Below are 15,617 nucleotides of genomic sequence, written 5' to 3'. Positions count from 1 at the left end.
TACTGGGGGAAAAAAAAAGGGATGAAATCGTTCTTTTATCCGCAGCTAAAAAAAAAAAAGAGAAACTCCCCTTTCTCTAAAACTTGTCCAGACTTCATTAGCTCAGACAAAAATACACAGGGGATGGGCGAGCCCGTATCCACCTCCCTCCCCTCCCCTTCGGGTTGTAATGCTGCATCCCCCCGAATCAGCACCACAAACTCCCGTTGGCATCCTTAAAACCTTCCTGGGGAGGCGCCGGGCCGTCCCCTCCCTCCCAAAAAGTCCCTACAAAGGTTGTTCGGTTGCTCGAGGCCCCACCTCGGGCGCTGGGGTTTTGCCCAGCTCCACGCCAGCACGAAGATCTCCCCCGTGGGGCTGGGATTTTGGGAGAACAGGTCCACGGAGGGGTGAAATCCAGGGATTCCCCCCCAAAAAAAAACAAGTCCTCGATCCGCTGCTACCAGAAGGTCCAGGGGGGCTGCATCATCTCGTAGGTCGGGATGCTGGTGACGTTGACGGGGATGGAGATGACGGCCCAGGGGAGCCCGTGCTGCTCCAGCGAGCGCCTGATCATGTACCTGCGAGGATAAAAGCGACGTGGGGAGGGGAAAACAGAGCCCTGGGGCGAGCACAGACCTCTGGCCGGCTCAGAAATTTGGTTAAATTAGACAAAATCCACCAAAAATCCGGCTCAAAGCTTGGTAGGACGCCGGGAGCTCCCTTTTTAGCAGGAACGGGATTTTCTCGGCCTTTTCTGTGAGATTGGGGCCGAGGAGAAGCCCCCCCGAGGCACCTACCCGTCCCTGCCCAGGAGGAAAAGCGCGGGGATGTCGGCCGTCCTCCTGGTGCTGTCCTGGATCATCTCGATGTAGAAGCTGTCGTTATCGTAGGCGTTGTCCGCGATGATCACCGCCCGCCCTCCGTGCTCCTGGATCACGCGCGTCTTCGAGAGGAACGAGCAGCCCCTGGGGCACGGGATCAGGAATATTTCGTCCGAACTGAGGGCTTTTGGGGAGCAAAGCTGGGAGATGTGTGGGTATCTGCCTCGGCTTCAGCCTCTGCAGCCAGCAGAGGCACCACTGAGGCAGCAAGCGCTGGAGATACCCACGAAAGGATCCATCTCCCTGTCACCGTGCCTCTCCCAACGCCTCTTTGAGTAAATCAGACTCGAATAAATAAAAATAGAACTCCCTGCGTTCATATTTAAGGATGTGGCTGCCCAAATTTTGCTGTTGGGCCACTTTTTCCTAAGAGAAAAAAAAAATACAGCTTTTTCCAACTGCTTTCTAAGAGCTGCCACGTGAAATACTCGGGGCTGAAAGCATCCCCCCCTGTTTTCCACACGTGGGGAAGGTCCCAGAGAGAAGCTGGGGGTGGTGGCAGCACCTTTCCGTGCCGTGGCACTGCCACAAACCGCCCCACGAGCGGCTCCAATCCTGCCTCGAGGTCCCCCCCCCCACCCCCCAAAAGCAGCTCCCGCAGCGAGGACCTACCCCCGCTCCACCAAAGCGATCTGGTCCTGGATGAAGACTCCATTGTTCAGCTCTCCGCAGGCTTCGGGGGGATCCGCTGGGACCAGGTGGATCTGGTCGTACCTTGTGTTCTCCGAGGGCAAGACAGGCAGGGCTGAGCGGGGCTGAGCACAAAATCTGCTGCCCCCGCCCCTCTCTGTCCCGCTGCCCCCCGTGGGATGCACCCCGGGGGGGCTTTAGGGCTGCCAGGAGAAGGTTTATGGGGAAGAAATTTGCTAAATTTGCTCATTTTCCGTAAAAAAATGGTATCGGGGGCCCTGAAGTGGCAAAACGTCAAGGTGGGGGCCCCACAGTGAAACGTCAGGATGGGATCTGTGTTTATTCCCATCCTTACAAACGCCCCCGTGGTGAAATGTCAGGAGGGGACGCGGGTTTATGGCTGTACTTACAAACACCCCGCCGAAATCCTTGGCCGGCGTGGCTGTGAAGATGTAGCGGATGTCGCCAGGGCTCAGCACTTGGAAGTACAGGTACTCGTGGATGCGCAGGCCTGCGGGGTGGGGGAGAGCAGGCGGTGAGAGGCTGAGGGAAAACACAAAACTCCCCAACAAAAAATAGAAAAACTAATTAAAATAATAAAAATAGTAATAATAATTAAAAAATAATAAAAAAGGACCTGGGAAGGGGCTGAGGGGGCCTGAGGGGAGCTAATGGACTCTAAGGGGTGCTAAGGGGCCCTGAGGAGGGCTGAGTGGCCCTGAGGGGGTCTGAGGGATTTGAGGGGCCCTGAGGGGGGCTGAGGAGCCCTGAAAGGCGCTGAGGGGGAATGAGGGGAGCTGAGGGGCCCTGAGGGTCTGAGAAGCCCTGAGGGGCCCTGGGGGGGCTGGGGAGCTCTGAGGGGGGCTGAAGGGCCCTGAAGGGAGCTGAGGGATCTGAGGGGCCCTGAGCGGGGCTAAGGGGCCCTGAGGGGAGATAAGAAGCCCTGAGGGGAGTTGGGGGGCCCTGAGGGGCTCTGAGGAGAGCTGAGGGGGGCTGAGGGGCCCTGATGGGGGCTGGGGGGGTCTGAGGGATTTGAGGGGCCCTGAGGGGGACTAAGGGGATCTGAGGGGAGTTGGGGGTCCCTGAGGGGCTCTGAGGAGAGCTGAGGGGCCCTGAGGGGGGCTGGGGGACCCTGAGGGGCTCTGAGGGGAGCTGAGGGGCGCTGGGCCGGGCGGGCCCTGCACCCTCCGGCAGCGCCTGGGCCTGAACCCAAGGGTCCCCGAGGGTTCCCGGGGGTCTCCGGTGTTCTCCGGGGATGTCCCTGGGGGTCCCCGGGGGTCCCCGGGGCCGCTCACCGCGGGCCGGGCAGGAGCAGAGGCAGAGGCAGAGGCAGAGCCACAGCGAGCGGCGGAGCATGGCTGCGCCCGGCCCCGCCCCCCTCGCCCCCGCGCCGCTCCCATTGGCCGCGCCGCCCCCGCCTCGCCTTCCCATTGGGCGGCGCCGCTGTCAATCTCCTGAGGGGCCGAGAAGGGAGCGGAGGGGGAGGTCCTCCAGCGGGCCTGCCAAATACAGATCCATACCCGCGCGCTGCTCGTCGCGGGCCGCGCCCCCTGCGAAATAGTGACCCCCACCCGTCTCTATGGTCACCGGGGGATAGAAGGGCACCCCCCCGACGGGGCCCGCTCTGGCCTCCAGGACCAGCGAGCGCGGCCGGAAGTGGTTGCCTAGCAACGCGCGGGGCATTGTGGGGCGCGGGGCCTGCCGCAGCCGGGAGCCGCCGCGAGGAGCGCCGCAGGGATGATGGTGAGCGCCATCCGCCGCCATCCGTCCCCATCCTCCGCCATCCGCCCCGCCGCTGCCTCGCCCGGCCCCCGCCGCCCTCCGGGGACCATCGCAGGAGGGGATGCGGCGGGATCCATCGCGCTTTGGGCCCGCGGATGGCGCCGCGGCCGGGCCTGGGGGGGGGCGGGCGGGCGGCGGGCCGGGGGCTAGGCCCGGGTTTGAGGGGTTGGGGGGCGGCCGCGGGGCCTGCTGGGAGTTGTAGTCCGGGGAAGGGGGGTGCGGGGTTTGCTCCCCGTTGGGATCCGGCCCCCACACGGTGCCCTTGGTGTGGGGCGGGCTGTGGCGCTACCAGCCCTCGGATCTTCACCCCTGGCGGTGGTCGTCCTGCTCTCAAGGTGTTTTAAAGCTGGGGGTGACAGACGCGGGCTGTGCCTGCGCAACACGCCCGGTTCCCTTTGTGGAGCACAGCGAGGGGCCTGCTGGGGGCTTGGATGCCCTCTAGGCCCTGCCTGTGTTTCAGAGATCTCTCCCCCCGTTTGACATCAGGCAGGTGTGGTCGCTTTGTGAACGCTTTGTGTTCATTCACCACGTTCTCTCTGCATACATTACTATCCAGTTGTTCTCCTTTTGGTCACATGGGCTGCGGCTTGAGATGTGACAGGGAAAGGGCTGTTAGTACAAGAATGACATCAGGGCACTAGAGCATGTCCAGAGCAGGGCTATGAAGCTGGAGAAGGGTCTGGGACACGAAATATATGAGGAGTGGCTGAGGGAACTGGTTTGGGGTTTGGGCTGGGGAAGGGGAGGCTCAGGGCAGAGCTCATTGCTCTCTGCTACTGCCTGAAAGGGAGCTGTGGGGAGCTGGGGGTTGGCCTCTGCTCACAGGTAGCAGTGATAGGACTGAGGGAATGGCCTCAAGTTGTGCCAGGGGAGGTTCAGGTGGGAAATGAGGAGACATTTCTGTCAGAAAGAGTGGTCAGGGGTGGCGATGGGGTGACAGGGAGGTGGTGGTGTCCCCATCCCTGGGGGTGTTCAAGGCAAGGTTGGACGTGGTGCTTGGGGACATGGTTCAGTGGGTGACAGTGGTGACAGGGGGGTGGTTGGACCAGATGATCTTTGAGGCTTTTCCAACCCTAAAAATTCTGTGGTTCTGCTGTGCCAAACATCCTGCTGGCTCAGTGATTGCTGTTATCCCATGGAAAGACTTTGAGCCTTGCTTTGGAGCAGTGTGGTTAAAATTAAAAGCTGAGTGGCTGGTACTTTGGGCAGAGGGGTTTGAGGGGTCTGCAGGTTTTGTCCTCGGCCTCGTTGTGCAGTGGGATCATGCTGGGCTGCCCCAGAGCACTGAGAGGGGAGTACCAGCCCTGCCGTGTGTTCTCCCCGCAGCCAACACCGGTTATCCTGCTGAAGGAGGGCACCGACACCTCGCAGGGGATCCCGCAGCTCGTCAGCAACATCAATGCCTGCCAGGTGATCGCCGAGGCCGTGCGCACCACGCTGGGGCCACGGGGCATGGACAAGCTCATCGTGGATGACCGGGGTAAGCAGCCTTGGCGAGGCTCCTCCTGCAGCTAATGGCTGTTCTGTAACATGATTTAATTCGTATTTTTTAAACTAATGTAAGCATTTGTGCAGAATTCAGCTTCTCTGCGCCGTGCTGAGCTCAGCTCGCAGCACAGAGGTGCAGCTCCTGCCTCAGGGCTCAGTTTGGTGCCTTGGTTTTGGCCTCAGCTTGTGCAGGCATCCCAGCTGCCTGCTGCTGGGGTTCAGGCAGCTCTGCTTTTGTTGGGAAGCTGCTGAGATCCACGCTTAGGGTGACTCGATGCACATCCGTGGCAGGAAGGAGGAGCTGTGTGTCCCAAACATGGTCCTCAGGTATCCCTGACTTCCTCTCTCACTCCCCCATCCCGTTATTTTTATAATGAGGCTCATAATTTGCGTGGGGTTACTTAGCTCTTGGTTTGGCAGAGCGAGTGTGGATGAGGTCAGTGGATGCTACTGGGTTTATTTTTGTGTGATTACGGATGAGACCCACCCCTCCGAAAAGACTTGCTTCAAGTCACTAAAAGAGTGTTGTTTTTTTCATCCCTGTTACTGTAAGGTCTTAGAACCCTTTTAATACTTTTTACAAATGCAAACTATAACGATTGTATTTAAAAACATCACTTGAAATTTCAATATTATTTAAATTTAATTTTAAATTTGCTCAGTGGATAATATGATTTATTTCTGATTTATTTCTTTACATGAGTATCAGACTAGGATATCTCTGTTTTTTTAAATCTAACATGACTATTCAGAAGTAGAGGGAGATGAATTTAAAACCTCTCCCTTAACTGATGCGGAGACTTGTTCAGCACTTCGACAAACTACGTTTAATTTGCCCCAGAATTGGGCTAAAAGGGCACTGTCAGGGTGGCATTTTTCCTGCTGATGTTCCATGCAACAGCTGTCCTGGGCTCTCCTCTGTCACAGGGAGGGGCCCCAAGCTGTCCTTGTCAGCCAGCTCATGGCTGTGTTAAAATATCGTGGTGACTGCATTGCAGATCACATGGCAGAGAGGAAACAATGCAGTAATTTGGCTGAAAAAAAATAATTTTAAATGGCAGTTTGGGGTTAGAGCCTGTGGTGGTTTCGACTTGAGAAAATTCACAGTGATGGGACTGGCTGGTTGGTGTTTTTTGAGGTCTTTGAGGTCTGCAGAGCTCTGCTTAAGCTGACACGGCCGTTTTGTGGTGCTGAGGGCTGTATTTGGGGCATTTGATTTTAATTTCCTCATTTAAATCCATTACAGGCAAAGCCACCATCTCTAACGACGGCGCCACCATCCTGAAGCTCCTGGACGTTGTCCACCCGGCCGCGAAGACGTTGGTGGACATCGCCAAGTCTCAGGATGCCGAGGTAGGAGGGTGACCCCGCGGTGTGCCTGGTGGCACCGGTGTGCACGTGGTGTTAATTCGGGGGGTTTGATCCTGGAGTGCTGACTTTTAGCCTGGTTTCTTTACTGGTGCTTTTCTTGTGATAACTTTGGAATCCCGTGTGCTGTTTCAGCCAGAGGTGGGGAGAGGGTTGGGAATTTTGAAGTGCCAAGATCCCATCTGGTGAGCAGGGGTAACTGGGAGGTGGGAGGTGTCACCGTGCCCTCAAACAGGACGGAGTCTGAGCCCAGTGCTTCACGATAACCAAAGAATCCAGCTGCAAACCTGTGAGCAGAGAAGCCCTCGGGAAGCCACTCTGCAGGCGGTGACACAAAATCTCTGTCCGTGCAGGTTGGCGATGGCACCACGTCCGTCACGCTGCTCGCTGCCGAGTTCCTGAAGCAGGTGAAGCCCTACGTGGAGGAAGGCCTCCACCCTCAGATCATCATCCGTGCCTTCCGCACCGCCACGCAGCTGGTGAGGCAGCACCGCATGCTCTGCCAGCCCGTCTGGGGGGAGCAGCCTGTGCCAGGGGTGGAGGGGAATGAAATAAAATCCTTTTTCCAAGCCAAAGCCAGTGGTGGAGCTGAGTGGGGGTGTCAGTAGCCATCTCCTGGTGGCTCGCTGCAAGCATCGGCTGTTCTCTGGTATCACTGAGCTGTTATTGCCAGCCCGTGCCTCTGGGGCGCTGTTCCTCTCTGTTTTTTCTCCAAGGAAGGATGAATAAGCGGGAAAATTCACTTCCAGATCTCTGCTGCTCCTTGTGCACCTTACGTCTCGTGAAGCAAATCAGTCAGTCAGGCTGAGCCTTCTCTGGGGGTTAACTCCCTCGATTGTAATGCCTGGCTGTGGATTTGAGAACTGGGTTTGGAGGCTCTTAAAAGTGCAAAGATAACGGTTCAAAATCCCACCAGACTTCTTTAAAGCTGTTATTTCTATGGTTTGAAAAGGAAGAAGCCTCTTAATGACCTCATTAAGCTTCTAGCCATTAAAACAGGAAATATTACAGCAAGTGGAGTCTGAGAGTTCTGCTCAGAGCATGGGCTGAGGTTGTGTATAAACGTTTTTAGCTGTATGTGCTGGTTGTCTGGTGTGTGTGTGTGGATGGGGTTTCCCAGATCTCTGAAAGCAGCAGTGCAGCTTGGAGCCTCTCCCCTTTCTCTTACACTTGCTGGGTTTCTTACAGCTGTGAAGTGCTTGAAACTTGGGTTACATTGAAGGAAGGGATAAAAGCTGGCATAAAACACAAAGAGAAGTTGGAGATCTGCTCGGCTCACAGGCAGGAATCACTAATCCAGCTGTTGGCTTGTGTTTTGGCAGGCTGTGAACAAGATCAAAGACATCGCTGTCTCCGTCAAGAAGGAAGATAAAGAGTAAGTTTCCCTGGTGGGTGACCTGGTTGTGGAGCTGGGCTTCGCTTGGTGGCTGCGAGGCTTTGCTGCCTCCTGCTGGGGCTCTGGCTGAGCTCTTGAGGTCGGGACGAGCAGCTGTGGCCCCACACCGGGGTTTTTCTTGAGCTCTTGGAATTTCCTGCTCCTGCAGGGAAGGGGCTGTGCTCTCGCTTGGGTTGCTGCTGCAGCAAAGTGGGGCAGTGTTTTCCTGAGCGCTTGGAGGAGGCTGGGTACCAAAATAAGTGGCCTCATTTCTTCTGTCAAGTGACAGCGGAGACTTGTAGCGTCTGGTGGAATCGCTGGCAGTGTTAAATGCTCGGTGCTTCCCTTAAAATCAAATCCCTTCTTAGCTGCCGAGTACATGAAGGGAAACGGCTGAGAACGTTAATGAAATAATTACTGAAATGAGATGATAATGCTAGAGATGATTTTCTCCCTGCATTTTATGCTTTTATCTACTTGATTAGACCTTCCTAACACCTCTAGTAAAATTTCTGTCAGAGCAGAACTCTGTCACAGCTTGTGTTACCCGAGGTAACGCTCGGAGAACCTGAATCCCTCTGAAGGTGTCCCAAACTTCATACCACCTTGGGATGAAGACAAGGGTGCTCGAGCCCCTCTATTCTGTTTGGGCATGTGGTATCTAAAAGCCAGCCAACCCCACTGGTACAGGTCTGAGTTTAGGATTTACAAGTCTCTTTTGGCTTCCACGTGCCCTGCTTTCCCCGTCCGTGGCCAGGAGCTGATCCTTGCCTCCTCGAGTGGGTCTGTCATACACGTTTTGGGGTTTTGTGAAAGGAAATCAGCAACAAGGCTTTGTCTTTTCCTCTCCTGCAGCGAGCAGAGAAGCCTGCTGGAGAAGTGTGCAGCCACAGCCCTGAGCTCCAAGCTGATCTCCCAGAGCAAGGACTTTTTTTCCAAGATGGTGGTGGATGCTGTCATGATGCTGGACGACTTGCTGCAGCTCAAAATGATCGGGATAAAGAAGGTGCAAGGAGGGGCTCTGGAAGTAAGTGCTCTGGGAACCTGCCTTGGAGGGTAGGGGGCAGTGACTGCAGCCCCTGTGAGGTTTGGCCTGCTTCTTGGGCTGCTCCTGCTGGAGAGGAAAGCCTGCCACAGTCACTGAATCATTATTCTGTGGCTGTTGCTGTCTGTAAACACTTTGCACGAGCATTTTCATTGAGAGGAAACAAAAATACCCCATTATCTTGCCGAGACACCTGAATTAGGGATGTTTCAGCAACTGTTTTCTGGGTGTCTGGGCCTAGTGGTATTCTGGGGCTTGCAGAAATTGCCTCCCTGGGCAGGGGGGAGTCCCCTTGTCTGGATAGAAGCAGCTCCCCCTTCTCAGCATCATTTTTCCCTTGTATTCACCTTTTAAACTCCTTGGAGAGGTGTCTGTGGCTGGGGCAGATAACTTAGCACGCTGCTTTTTGGGGCTGGCTCGTGGTGGATCCTGGTCACCTCGCCCTGTCAGCTAGCACGGAAAATCTGAGCTTTTCCTGGCTGAGGAGGGTGAAATGATGGATGCTCCCTGGGCAGAGCTGAGTCTGCAGTGAGATTTGATGCCCGTGGGGCAGGAAATTTAGTGCCAATTTCTCTCCTAGCCACCAAGTCGAGAAGTTCACTGCAGGGGGCAGTGTTGGGCAGGGTAGTCCTGCTGCAGAGCAGTCCTAGGGATGGTGGTGGAGCTTGTAGAAACAAACCAGGGGAAGAAAAAAAAAGAGGTGTGGGGCTGCGGATGAGAAGTATCTGTCTTCAAAGGGCAGAAATGGGAAAGACATCAGAGGGAGAACAGATTGCTCCATCCCTTGATCTGGAGATTGTGCATAGCATCTCCTGCTGCAGCGTCTTGAGGGATGGGAAGGAAACGACAGAAGCTGGTGTTGTGAACAGAGAGAGGAAAATATTTGCTGCTTATTTGCTTTAAAAGTGGGTTAATCAAAGGAGACAGCTGTTGGTGAGCGCTTTGTAAATGAGGGCTGAGAAGCAGGGAGTCTCCCGGGGGGGTAATTAACCCCGCAGAGAAAACCTTGGGAGGCTGAGCCTCACAAAACTCCCTCTCCTCAAGGACTCGCAGCTGGTGGCCGGAGTTGCCTTTAAGAAGACGTTTTCCTACGCCGGGTTTGAGATGCAGCCCAAGAAGTACCAGGCTCCCAAAATCGCCCTGCTGAACGTGGAGCTGGAGCTCAAAGCGGAGAAGGACAACGCCGAAGTCAGAGTGAACACGGTGGAGGTAAGAGCTGAAAGGGGGGAGCCTCTCCTGCCTCGGGGCAAATATCAGGGAGCTGGCTGCTCTGCCTGCATCCTCCTGAGAGTCCCTGCTGCCTGTGCTGGGGGAAGTGTAACAGACCTTAAATTTCAGAGGTTTTAGGGCACCTTTCTGCTCTCAGTTACAGCTGGGTGGTGACTTCTTTATGCTGAACGAGTGGCCTCCCGGGGAAGTCTTAATTAAGTGGCACTTTACATGTAGAAAAAGCCTGCGTGTATTTAAGCCAACGAGGTAGCTGTTCAGGCAGTAGATCTCTTTCCAACTAATGGAAATAAATAAATAACCTTAAGAAACGAGGTGGCAGAGAGCGACCACATTGGAAAGTGCTGCCTGTGCTTGGCTCCTGCATGATTGCGGTGTCTAAAAATCTGTGTGCTTTGTGTTTTGGGTCTTGGCCCTGCTGTGGTGTCAGGAGTTGTTTCCTTGAAGCTCTCCTCTCTGCCTTGGTGAACGTGACTCTTCCCGTTGCACTCAGCGGCTGTGTGTGGTGTTGCTGTGTGCTGTCAGAAGCTCTCCTAGCTGCCCGTGGCTCTGCTTCACTGAGCTGGAACGCGGCAGGCTCGTGTGTAAGGCTTGTCAAGCACAGGCACGCTGCTAAAGCCCGGAGTTTCTCCATGTCTGTTTTTCCTTTTTGAGAGAACGCTGAATTTCTTCGCCCCAGTGTCCTTGCACAGCTCTGTAAACACCTCTGACATCAGTATAATCCCTTCCTCCTCCTCGTGTTCTCTCTCTCAAGCTGTAGCTACCTTTTCTTCAGGTCACGCAACCCCTTTATCTACTTGGCTCTGCTGCCAGCAGTATTTTAACAGATGTGCTTCTTCGTCATAAGATGAAGCGACCTAAAATTGCCTCTGAGTCTCGGGAAGCACTTGGCTGCCACGGCCACACAGAGCAGCGTCACTGCTGCCTTTGCTTTAGAAGAGCCCGGGTGCAGTGGGCTGTGTTTAATCCTCTCTAACACCACTGCTCCTGTTTCTCTCCTCCCTGCCAGGACTACCAGGCCATCGTGGACGCCGAATGGAACATTTTGTACGACAAGCTAGACAAAATCCACAAGTCGGGAGCCAAAGTCGTCCTGTCCAAGCTTCCCATCGGCGACGTGGCTACTCAGTACTTCGCGGACAGAGACATGTTCTGTGCTGGCCGCGTCCCGGAGGAAGATCTCAAGAGAACCATGATGGTGAGCTGCCTCGTTCCTGGGATAAAGACTCGGAATTTAGCTTGACTAGTGGCAGGCTGGTCATGCCGTTCCCAAAACAGGGCACATTCAGTGACTAAACGTGAAGATTTAAAACAAAAATCGCGTGGTTTCGTTGAGGATATGGTCACGGTGTGAAGTTGTAGCATGCTGACAAAGCTGTTCCTTGGTGGAGTGACCGATCACAAACTGGTTGCAGCTGTGCTGCTCTTAATTTCCCTGGTGTTACACCATATTAGGTGCTGCACACTGCATTGCTAGAAGTTTATTTTCCCTGCTCCTTGCCCGTTCTGTTGTGAGTGGGTTTCTCTGAGCTGCCTTTGTGTAGCTGCTGGACTCCAGAGCCCGTGAGTCAGCACTTAGAAGAAGCATAATCTCATTTTGCTGTCGAGGATCACTTCTCTTGCTGGTAGCCTGCCTAGATACTCGAGATGGGAGGAAAGTAGATCGTGTTTTTCTTGAATCTGACCTGCGGGGTGGTTTTGCATCAGCTAAAAGGCTGGGCTGTCTCAGAAGAGCAGTAGCCTGCTGGGCAAATTTGTCTTGTTTGTCAGTGCTGGTAACACCACGCTTATCTTCCTCCCATGCAGGCCTGCGGCGGATCCATTCAGACCAGCGTGAACGCCCTGGCAGACGACGTGCTGGGCCGATGCGAGCTCTTCGAGGAGACTCAGATCGGAGGAGATAGGTAAATGTGCCGGCTGTGAGCCTGGAGCCCTGTGCAAACGCTCCAATATTAGCTGGAAAAGTGAGGGTGTGAGTGGTAGCAGGTGTGAGCAGCTCTGGGCGATGCTGAAAACAAGGCTGCATCGTTACTGCTTTGTGTGAGGCTGAGGAGCAGCAGTAAACTCTCTTTTAAGGCTTATTTTACCTCTCTTTTATGCTTCTTAACTATCTTTCCCCTGGTGCAGTGCAGAAGGCCTGGTGGTGTTTCATTCAGACTTAAAGCTGCGCCTTCTGGGCCTGGTGGTGGCATCGCCTGGTGTCCCACGGTGCCACTTCACTCCGTAAATGAAGCTGTGAAGCTGCGGTGGGGTTCTTCCTGTTGCTAGAGGAGAAATCCTCTTTGGGGCTGCCTCCTAACATCTGCTGTGCTCCTGCTGAGTGAAAATGAGAGCGCCGGTTTAGCGCAAAGCCTTTAGATTTCCCGGGGTCAGCAGGCGTGTCACTCGTGAATAAAAAGAGCTTCTCCGTCCTCGTGCTGTGTCGTGTTGGTGCTAAGCCTGCCGAGGAGCAGCCCTGCCCTTTTTGTTTGCCTCAACCATTGCTGTGTTGTGCTTTTGGCAGGTATAACCTCTTCACGGGCTGCCCGAAGGCAAAGACGTGCACGATAATCCTGCGAGGAGGCGCCGAGCAGTTCATGGAGGAGACGGAACGGTCCCTGCACGATGCCATCATGATAGTGCGGAGAGCCATCAAGGTAAGGAGCCCGCGGGTACCTCCCTGGGCTGGGACAGGCCCTGGCACAGCCGTAACGCCTTCAGCAGCCTTCTCACACCCCCCAGCACCGGCTGAGGTCTCTCCTACTGAACCCAGGAGCTCCAGCCTGTAGGCTGAGTGTGCAGACGAGCAGTGTCTGACTGAATAACTCGATTGCTGCCTCCTCTGCAGCGTTGCCAGCTGCTTTCCAGGCACACCTGGCTTTGTCTCCTCTTTAGTTTTTAACTTAATTGTCCTCGCTGGGTTGCTGCCTGTTCTTTCAACACCTTCACCCTGCCAGGGAGCAGTCTGTGGGGTGTGCTGGGTAGTTCTGAAGTGGATGTGAGTAGCAAGGTTGATTTTTCTGCCTGAATTTCACCTGTTACAAGCCCATTCCTCCCTCTCTTGGTGAATTCTCGGAGGGGTGAGCGTTGGTAACCACCCCCCTGTGTGAAGAGGGGGGTCTGAGGTGCGTGGGGCTGTGCCGTGCTTGCAGGGCTCCTGGTCCTGTGTTCCCGAATTGCAGCCGTTCCTGGGTTGTGCATGATAACGTGGTCATGTGTGGTGTTTGTTTTTTTTTTTCCTGTGAGGCTGAGCGCCCGTGGAAGGAAGCATGTCAACACTTTTGGAACTGTTCTGGCTTTAGAAAGAACATCCCGATCTCTCTCTACCGAAGCAGATAGGGAGGGGGAAAAAATAGCTGGTAGGAGAACTTGGCTGCCGAGTGCTGCTGCAAATATCTTCAGTTCTGAAGGCTTCATGAAAACGAGGGACGCTTGTGCAGCACGAGAGAGGCTGCGGTCTGCCATCCCCTCCTGGGACAGCTCCATGGGGTGGGGCAGGGGCCACCTGAGGGTCTCAACCTGTTCCTGAAGTGTGATTTTCCCAGCTGGGGGCTTCCCCTGGGCCCGGAGTGTCTGCATTTTTGGGACAGGAGTGCGAGCATCACCTCTTTTCCCCTTCTCTTCCAGAACGACTCGGTGGTTGCCGGCGGTGGCGCGATAGAGATGGAGCTCTCCAAATACCTCCGCGACTACTCCAGGACCATTCCGGGCAAGCAGCAGCTGCTGATAGGAGCTTACGCTAAAGCCCTTGAGATCATTCCCCGGCAGCTCTGTGACAACGCCGGCTTCGATGCCACCAACATCCTGAACAAGCTGCGAGCCAAACACGCACAGGTGGGTGCCTGCCCTCGGGCAAAACCACTCTTAATTCCGCTACGTTTCCGCTGGGCTCGTGTCCCCTTTTGATGAAACGCTGCGTTTTGTTTTCAGACGCGGTGTGGGCTTGCGGCAGGTTGCTATAAAGGGAAGTGATCTGTTTTCCCTTTGATCGCAGCTGTCGGGCGACTTTTTTGGAGCTGGGAGTTGTGATTTGCTCGTTTAAAAATGCATCGGTTGTCAGGAGGGAGGCTTCTATATTAAACATGAAAGTAATTAGTGGGGAAGTTGGCTCGGCGGTGTGTTTTCCAGAGGAGCTGTGGACTGCAGGCCCTGATTACTTGCCATCACTTCACATCTTGTGGTGTGTGTGCACGTGAGGTCCTAATTCAGGCAGCTGGGGCTGGGTTTGCTGCTCGTGCCTCTTAGCAGCAGCCACGTCGCTGTGGCGTCACGCTGCGGATGACTGGTGGGTAAGGGGATGAGACAACAGCGAGGTGGAAGTCGGTTGTGAAGTGTTTGACAGCTTCTTTGTGAAATGGAGCAAGTTTCCTGCTCTGTGAGGCTTTGATGCTGCTGTTGGAAGCCAGCTGAGCCTTTTTTCCGCGTGTTCTCCTCAAATTTCCCCCCTCCTTTGTAAAGCAAGGTCCAATCTTTGTCTCCTTGAGTGTTTTCATGCCCTCACTTCTCAGAGTGCAGACCCTGAACCGATTCACCCTATAACCAGACCTTTTCCTCTTTTTCTCTCTCCTGCCAGGGCGGCATGTGGTACGGCGTGGACGTCAACAACGAGGACATCGCCGACAACTTCGAGGCCTGCGTGTGGGAGCCGGCCATCGTGCGCATCAACGCGCTCACGGCCGCCTCCGAGGCCGCCTGCCTCATCGTGTCCGTGGACGAGACCATCAAAAACCCGCGCTCCACCGTGGACGCCCCACCCGGGGGCCGGGGCCGGGGCCGAGGCAGACCCCACAACCACTGAACCCCGCTCCCTGTGGGCATCCTGACGCAGCCGGGGCTCTCCCCGAGCGCGTGGATGGGAAACGAGTTGATTTCTAGCTTAATTAACAGCCCCTTCACCAGATGGTCACTCGGAGGGCTCACAGGCAACCACTGGCCTCGTTTAATTAGAGTCAAATCTTGGCGGCGGTGGCAGCCTCCCGCGAGGTGCCCTGCCCCAACATTTCCTACACAGCACTGATCCCCCGAGGCTCGCCCCGTGGAAGCTGTGCCGGGCAGAGCCCTCCTCGCTGCTGGCAGGCAGCGCAGCGAGCACGCCTGGGGGTTTCTTTGTATTTATACGTCTTGCTGCTGGGGGTTTGAACCCAGGCTCAATAAAAGAATGGAAACCCGTGGTGGGCTGTGGTGACTCTCTCTTTGCCACTTGCTTCGTTCTACAGGGTGGTATCTTAAGCTTGGAGTACCTTTTAAGCATTTTTTTTCCCCATTTTCCCCATCGATACCGCTCGGGGACATTTCTCCTTGCGTCCTCCTATTTGTTACCTGCTCTGGGCAGCATGTGAGCGGTCGTACTGCAAAAATGGGGGCAGTTGCAGCCTTTCTGTAAAAACCCTCCTGCCATTCCTTACTCTGGGTGTTAAAACAAAGCTTTTTAGAGAAAACACTTCTGCTGTCCGGCCAGGAGGGGTAAAAACAGGATCTGGGCACCGTGTGGATTTGGGGGTGGTTCTAATATCCCTGCAAACTGCCCCACATGTGGCTGCTGCTGAAAACTTCTCCTTCGTGAGAAGTTTGGCTGTTTTCAGCCTCTGTCCCTGGCAGTTGGGTTTGGGTTTGAGCTCTTCTTGAGGAGAGGGAAGTGAGAGCACGAGGGCTGCCTCCAGTTAGCCTGGAACAGCAACTGGTCGCACTGGTTTGGTGCTGGACCCGGGGATACATCCTCTGCCCTGGGTTTTGGGTAGCCCCGGGGCGAGCAAAAACCCCACCTCGCTCTCCAGAGTCATTATTCAACACCGGGTCATAAAATAGCTCTTTACACACTTTTTTTTTTTTTTTTTCTTTCTTTTTTATAATTCTTTAAATA

General features: G+C 55.0%; 2 protein-coding genes across 2 annotated transcripts; one reads left to right on the top strand and one right to left on the bottom strand.

The window, feature by feature from the left end:
- Nucleotides 1-77: 77 nt before the first annotated feature.
- Nucleotides 78-2,850, bottom strand: PRADC1 (protease associated domain containing 1). Its single transcript, XM_082758480.1, has 5 exons — nt 2,789-2,850; nt 1,904-2,004; nt 1,476-1,585; nt 780-947; nt 78-560 (listed from the first exon to the last, which is right to left on the bottom strand). The coding sequence occupies exons 1-5, from the start codon at nt 2,847-2,849 to the stop codon at nt 440-442; spliced, it is 561 nt and encodes a 186-aa protein (XP_082614606.1). The 5' UTR covers nt 2,850; the 3' UTR covers nt 78-439.
- Nucleotides 2,851-3,093: 243 nt separating this feature from the next.
- CCT7 (chaperonin containing TCP1 subunit 7) lies at nt 3,094-14,928 on the top strand. The gene is made up of 12 exons (XM_082760401.1): nt 3,094-3,236; nt 4,602-4,755; nt 6,010-6,116; nt 6,485-6,610; nt 7,454-7,506; nt 8,362-8,533; nt 9,596-9,760; nt 10,788-10,976; nt 11,585-11,682; nt 12,282-12,414; nt 13,385-13,591; nt 14,331-14,928. Exons 1-12 carry the CDS (start codon nt 3,231-3,233, stop codon nt 14,553-14,555), a joined length of 1,635 nt encoding a protein of 544 aa, XP_082616527.1. The 5' UTR covers nt 3,094-3,230; the 3' UTR covers nt 14,556-14,928.
- Nucleotides 14,929-15,617: the final 689 nt, after the last annotated feature.

Source organism: Aythya marila (genome assembly GCF_965140915.1).
Source record: "Aythya marila genome assembly, chromosome: 4".
Classification (NCBI taxonomy): Eukaryota; Metazoa; Chordata; class Aves; order Anseriformes; family Anatidae; genus Aythya; species Aythya marila.
This window is presented reverse-complemented; position numbering and strand designations above follow the sequence as displayed.

Coding starts and splice junctions, on each gene's coding strand:
- PRADC1 (XM_082758480.1), bottom strand. CDS start 2,849: ATGCTCCGCCGCTCGCTGTGGCTCTGCCTCTGCCTCTGCCTCTGCTCC. Junction 1,586..1,903: donor AGGATTTCGGCGGGGTGTTT/GTAAGTACAGCC, acceptor TTGCCCTCGGAG/AACACAAGGTACGACCAGAT. Junction 561..779: donor TTCCTCCTGGGCAGGGACGG/GTAGGTGCCTCG, acceptor TTATCCTCGCAG/GTACATGATCAGGCGCTCGC.
- CCT7 (XM_082760401.1), top strand. Junction 6,611..7,453: donor TCCGCACCGCCACGCAGCTG/GTGAGGCAGCAC, acceptor GTGTTTTGGCAG/GCTGTGAACAAGATCAAAGA. Junction 7,507..8,361: donor GTCAAGAAGGAAGATAAAGA/GTAAGTTTCCCT, acceptor CCTCTCCTGCAG/CGAGCAGAGAAGCCTGCTGG.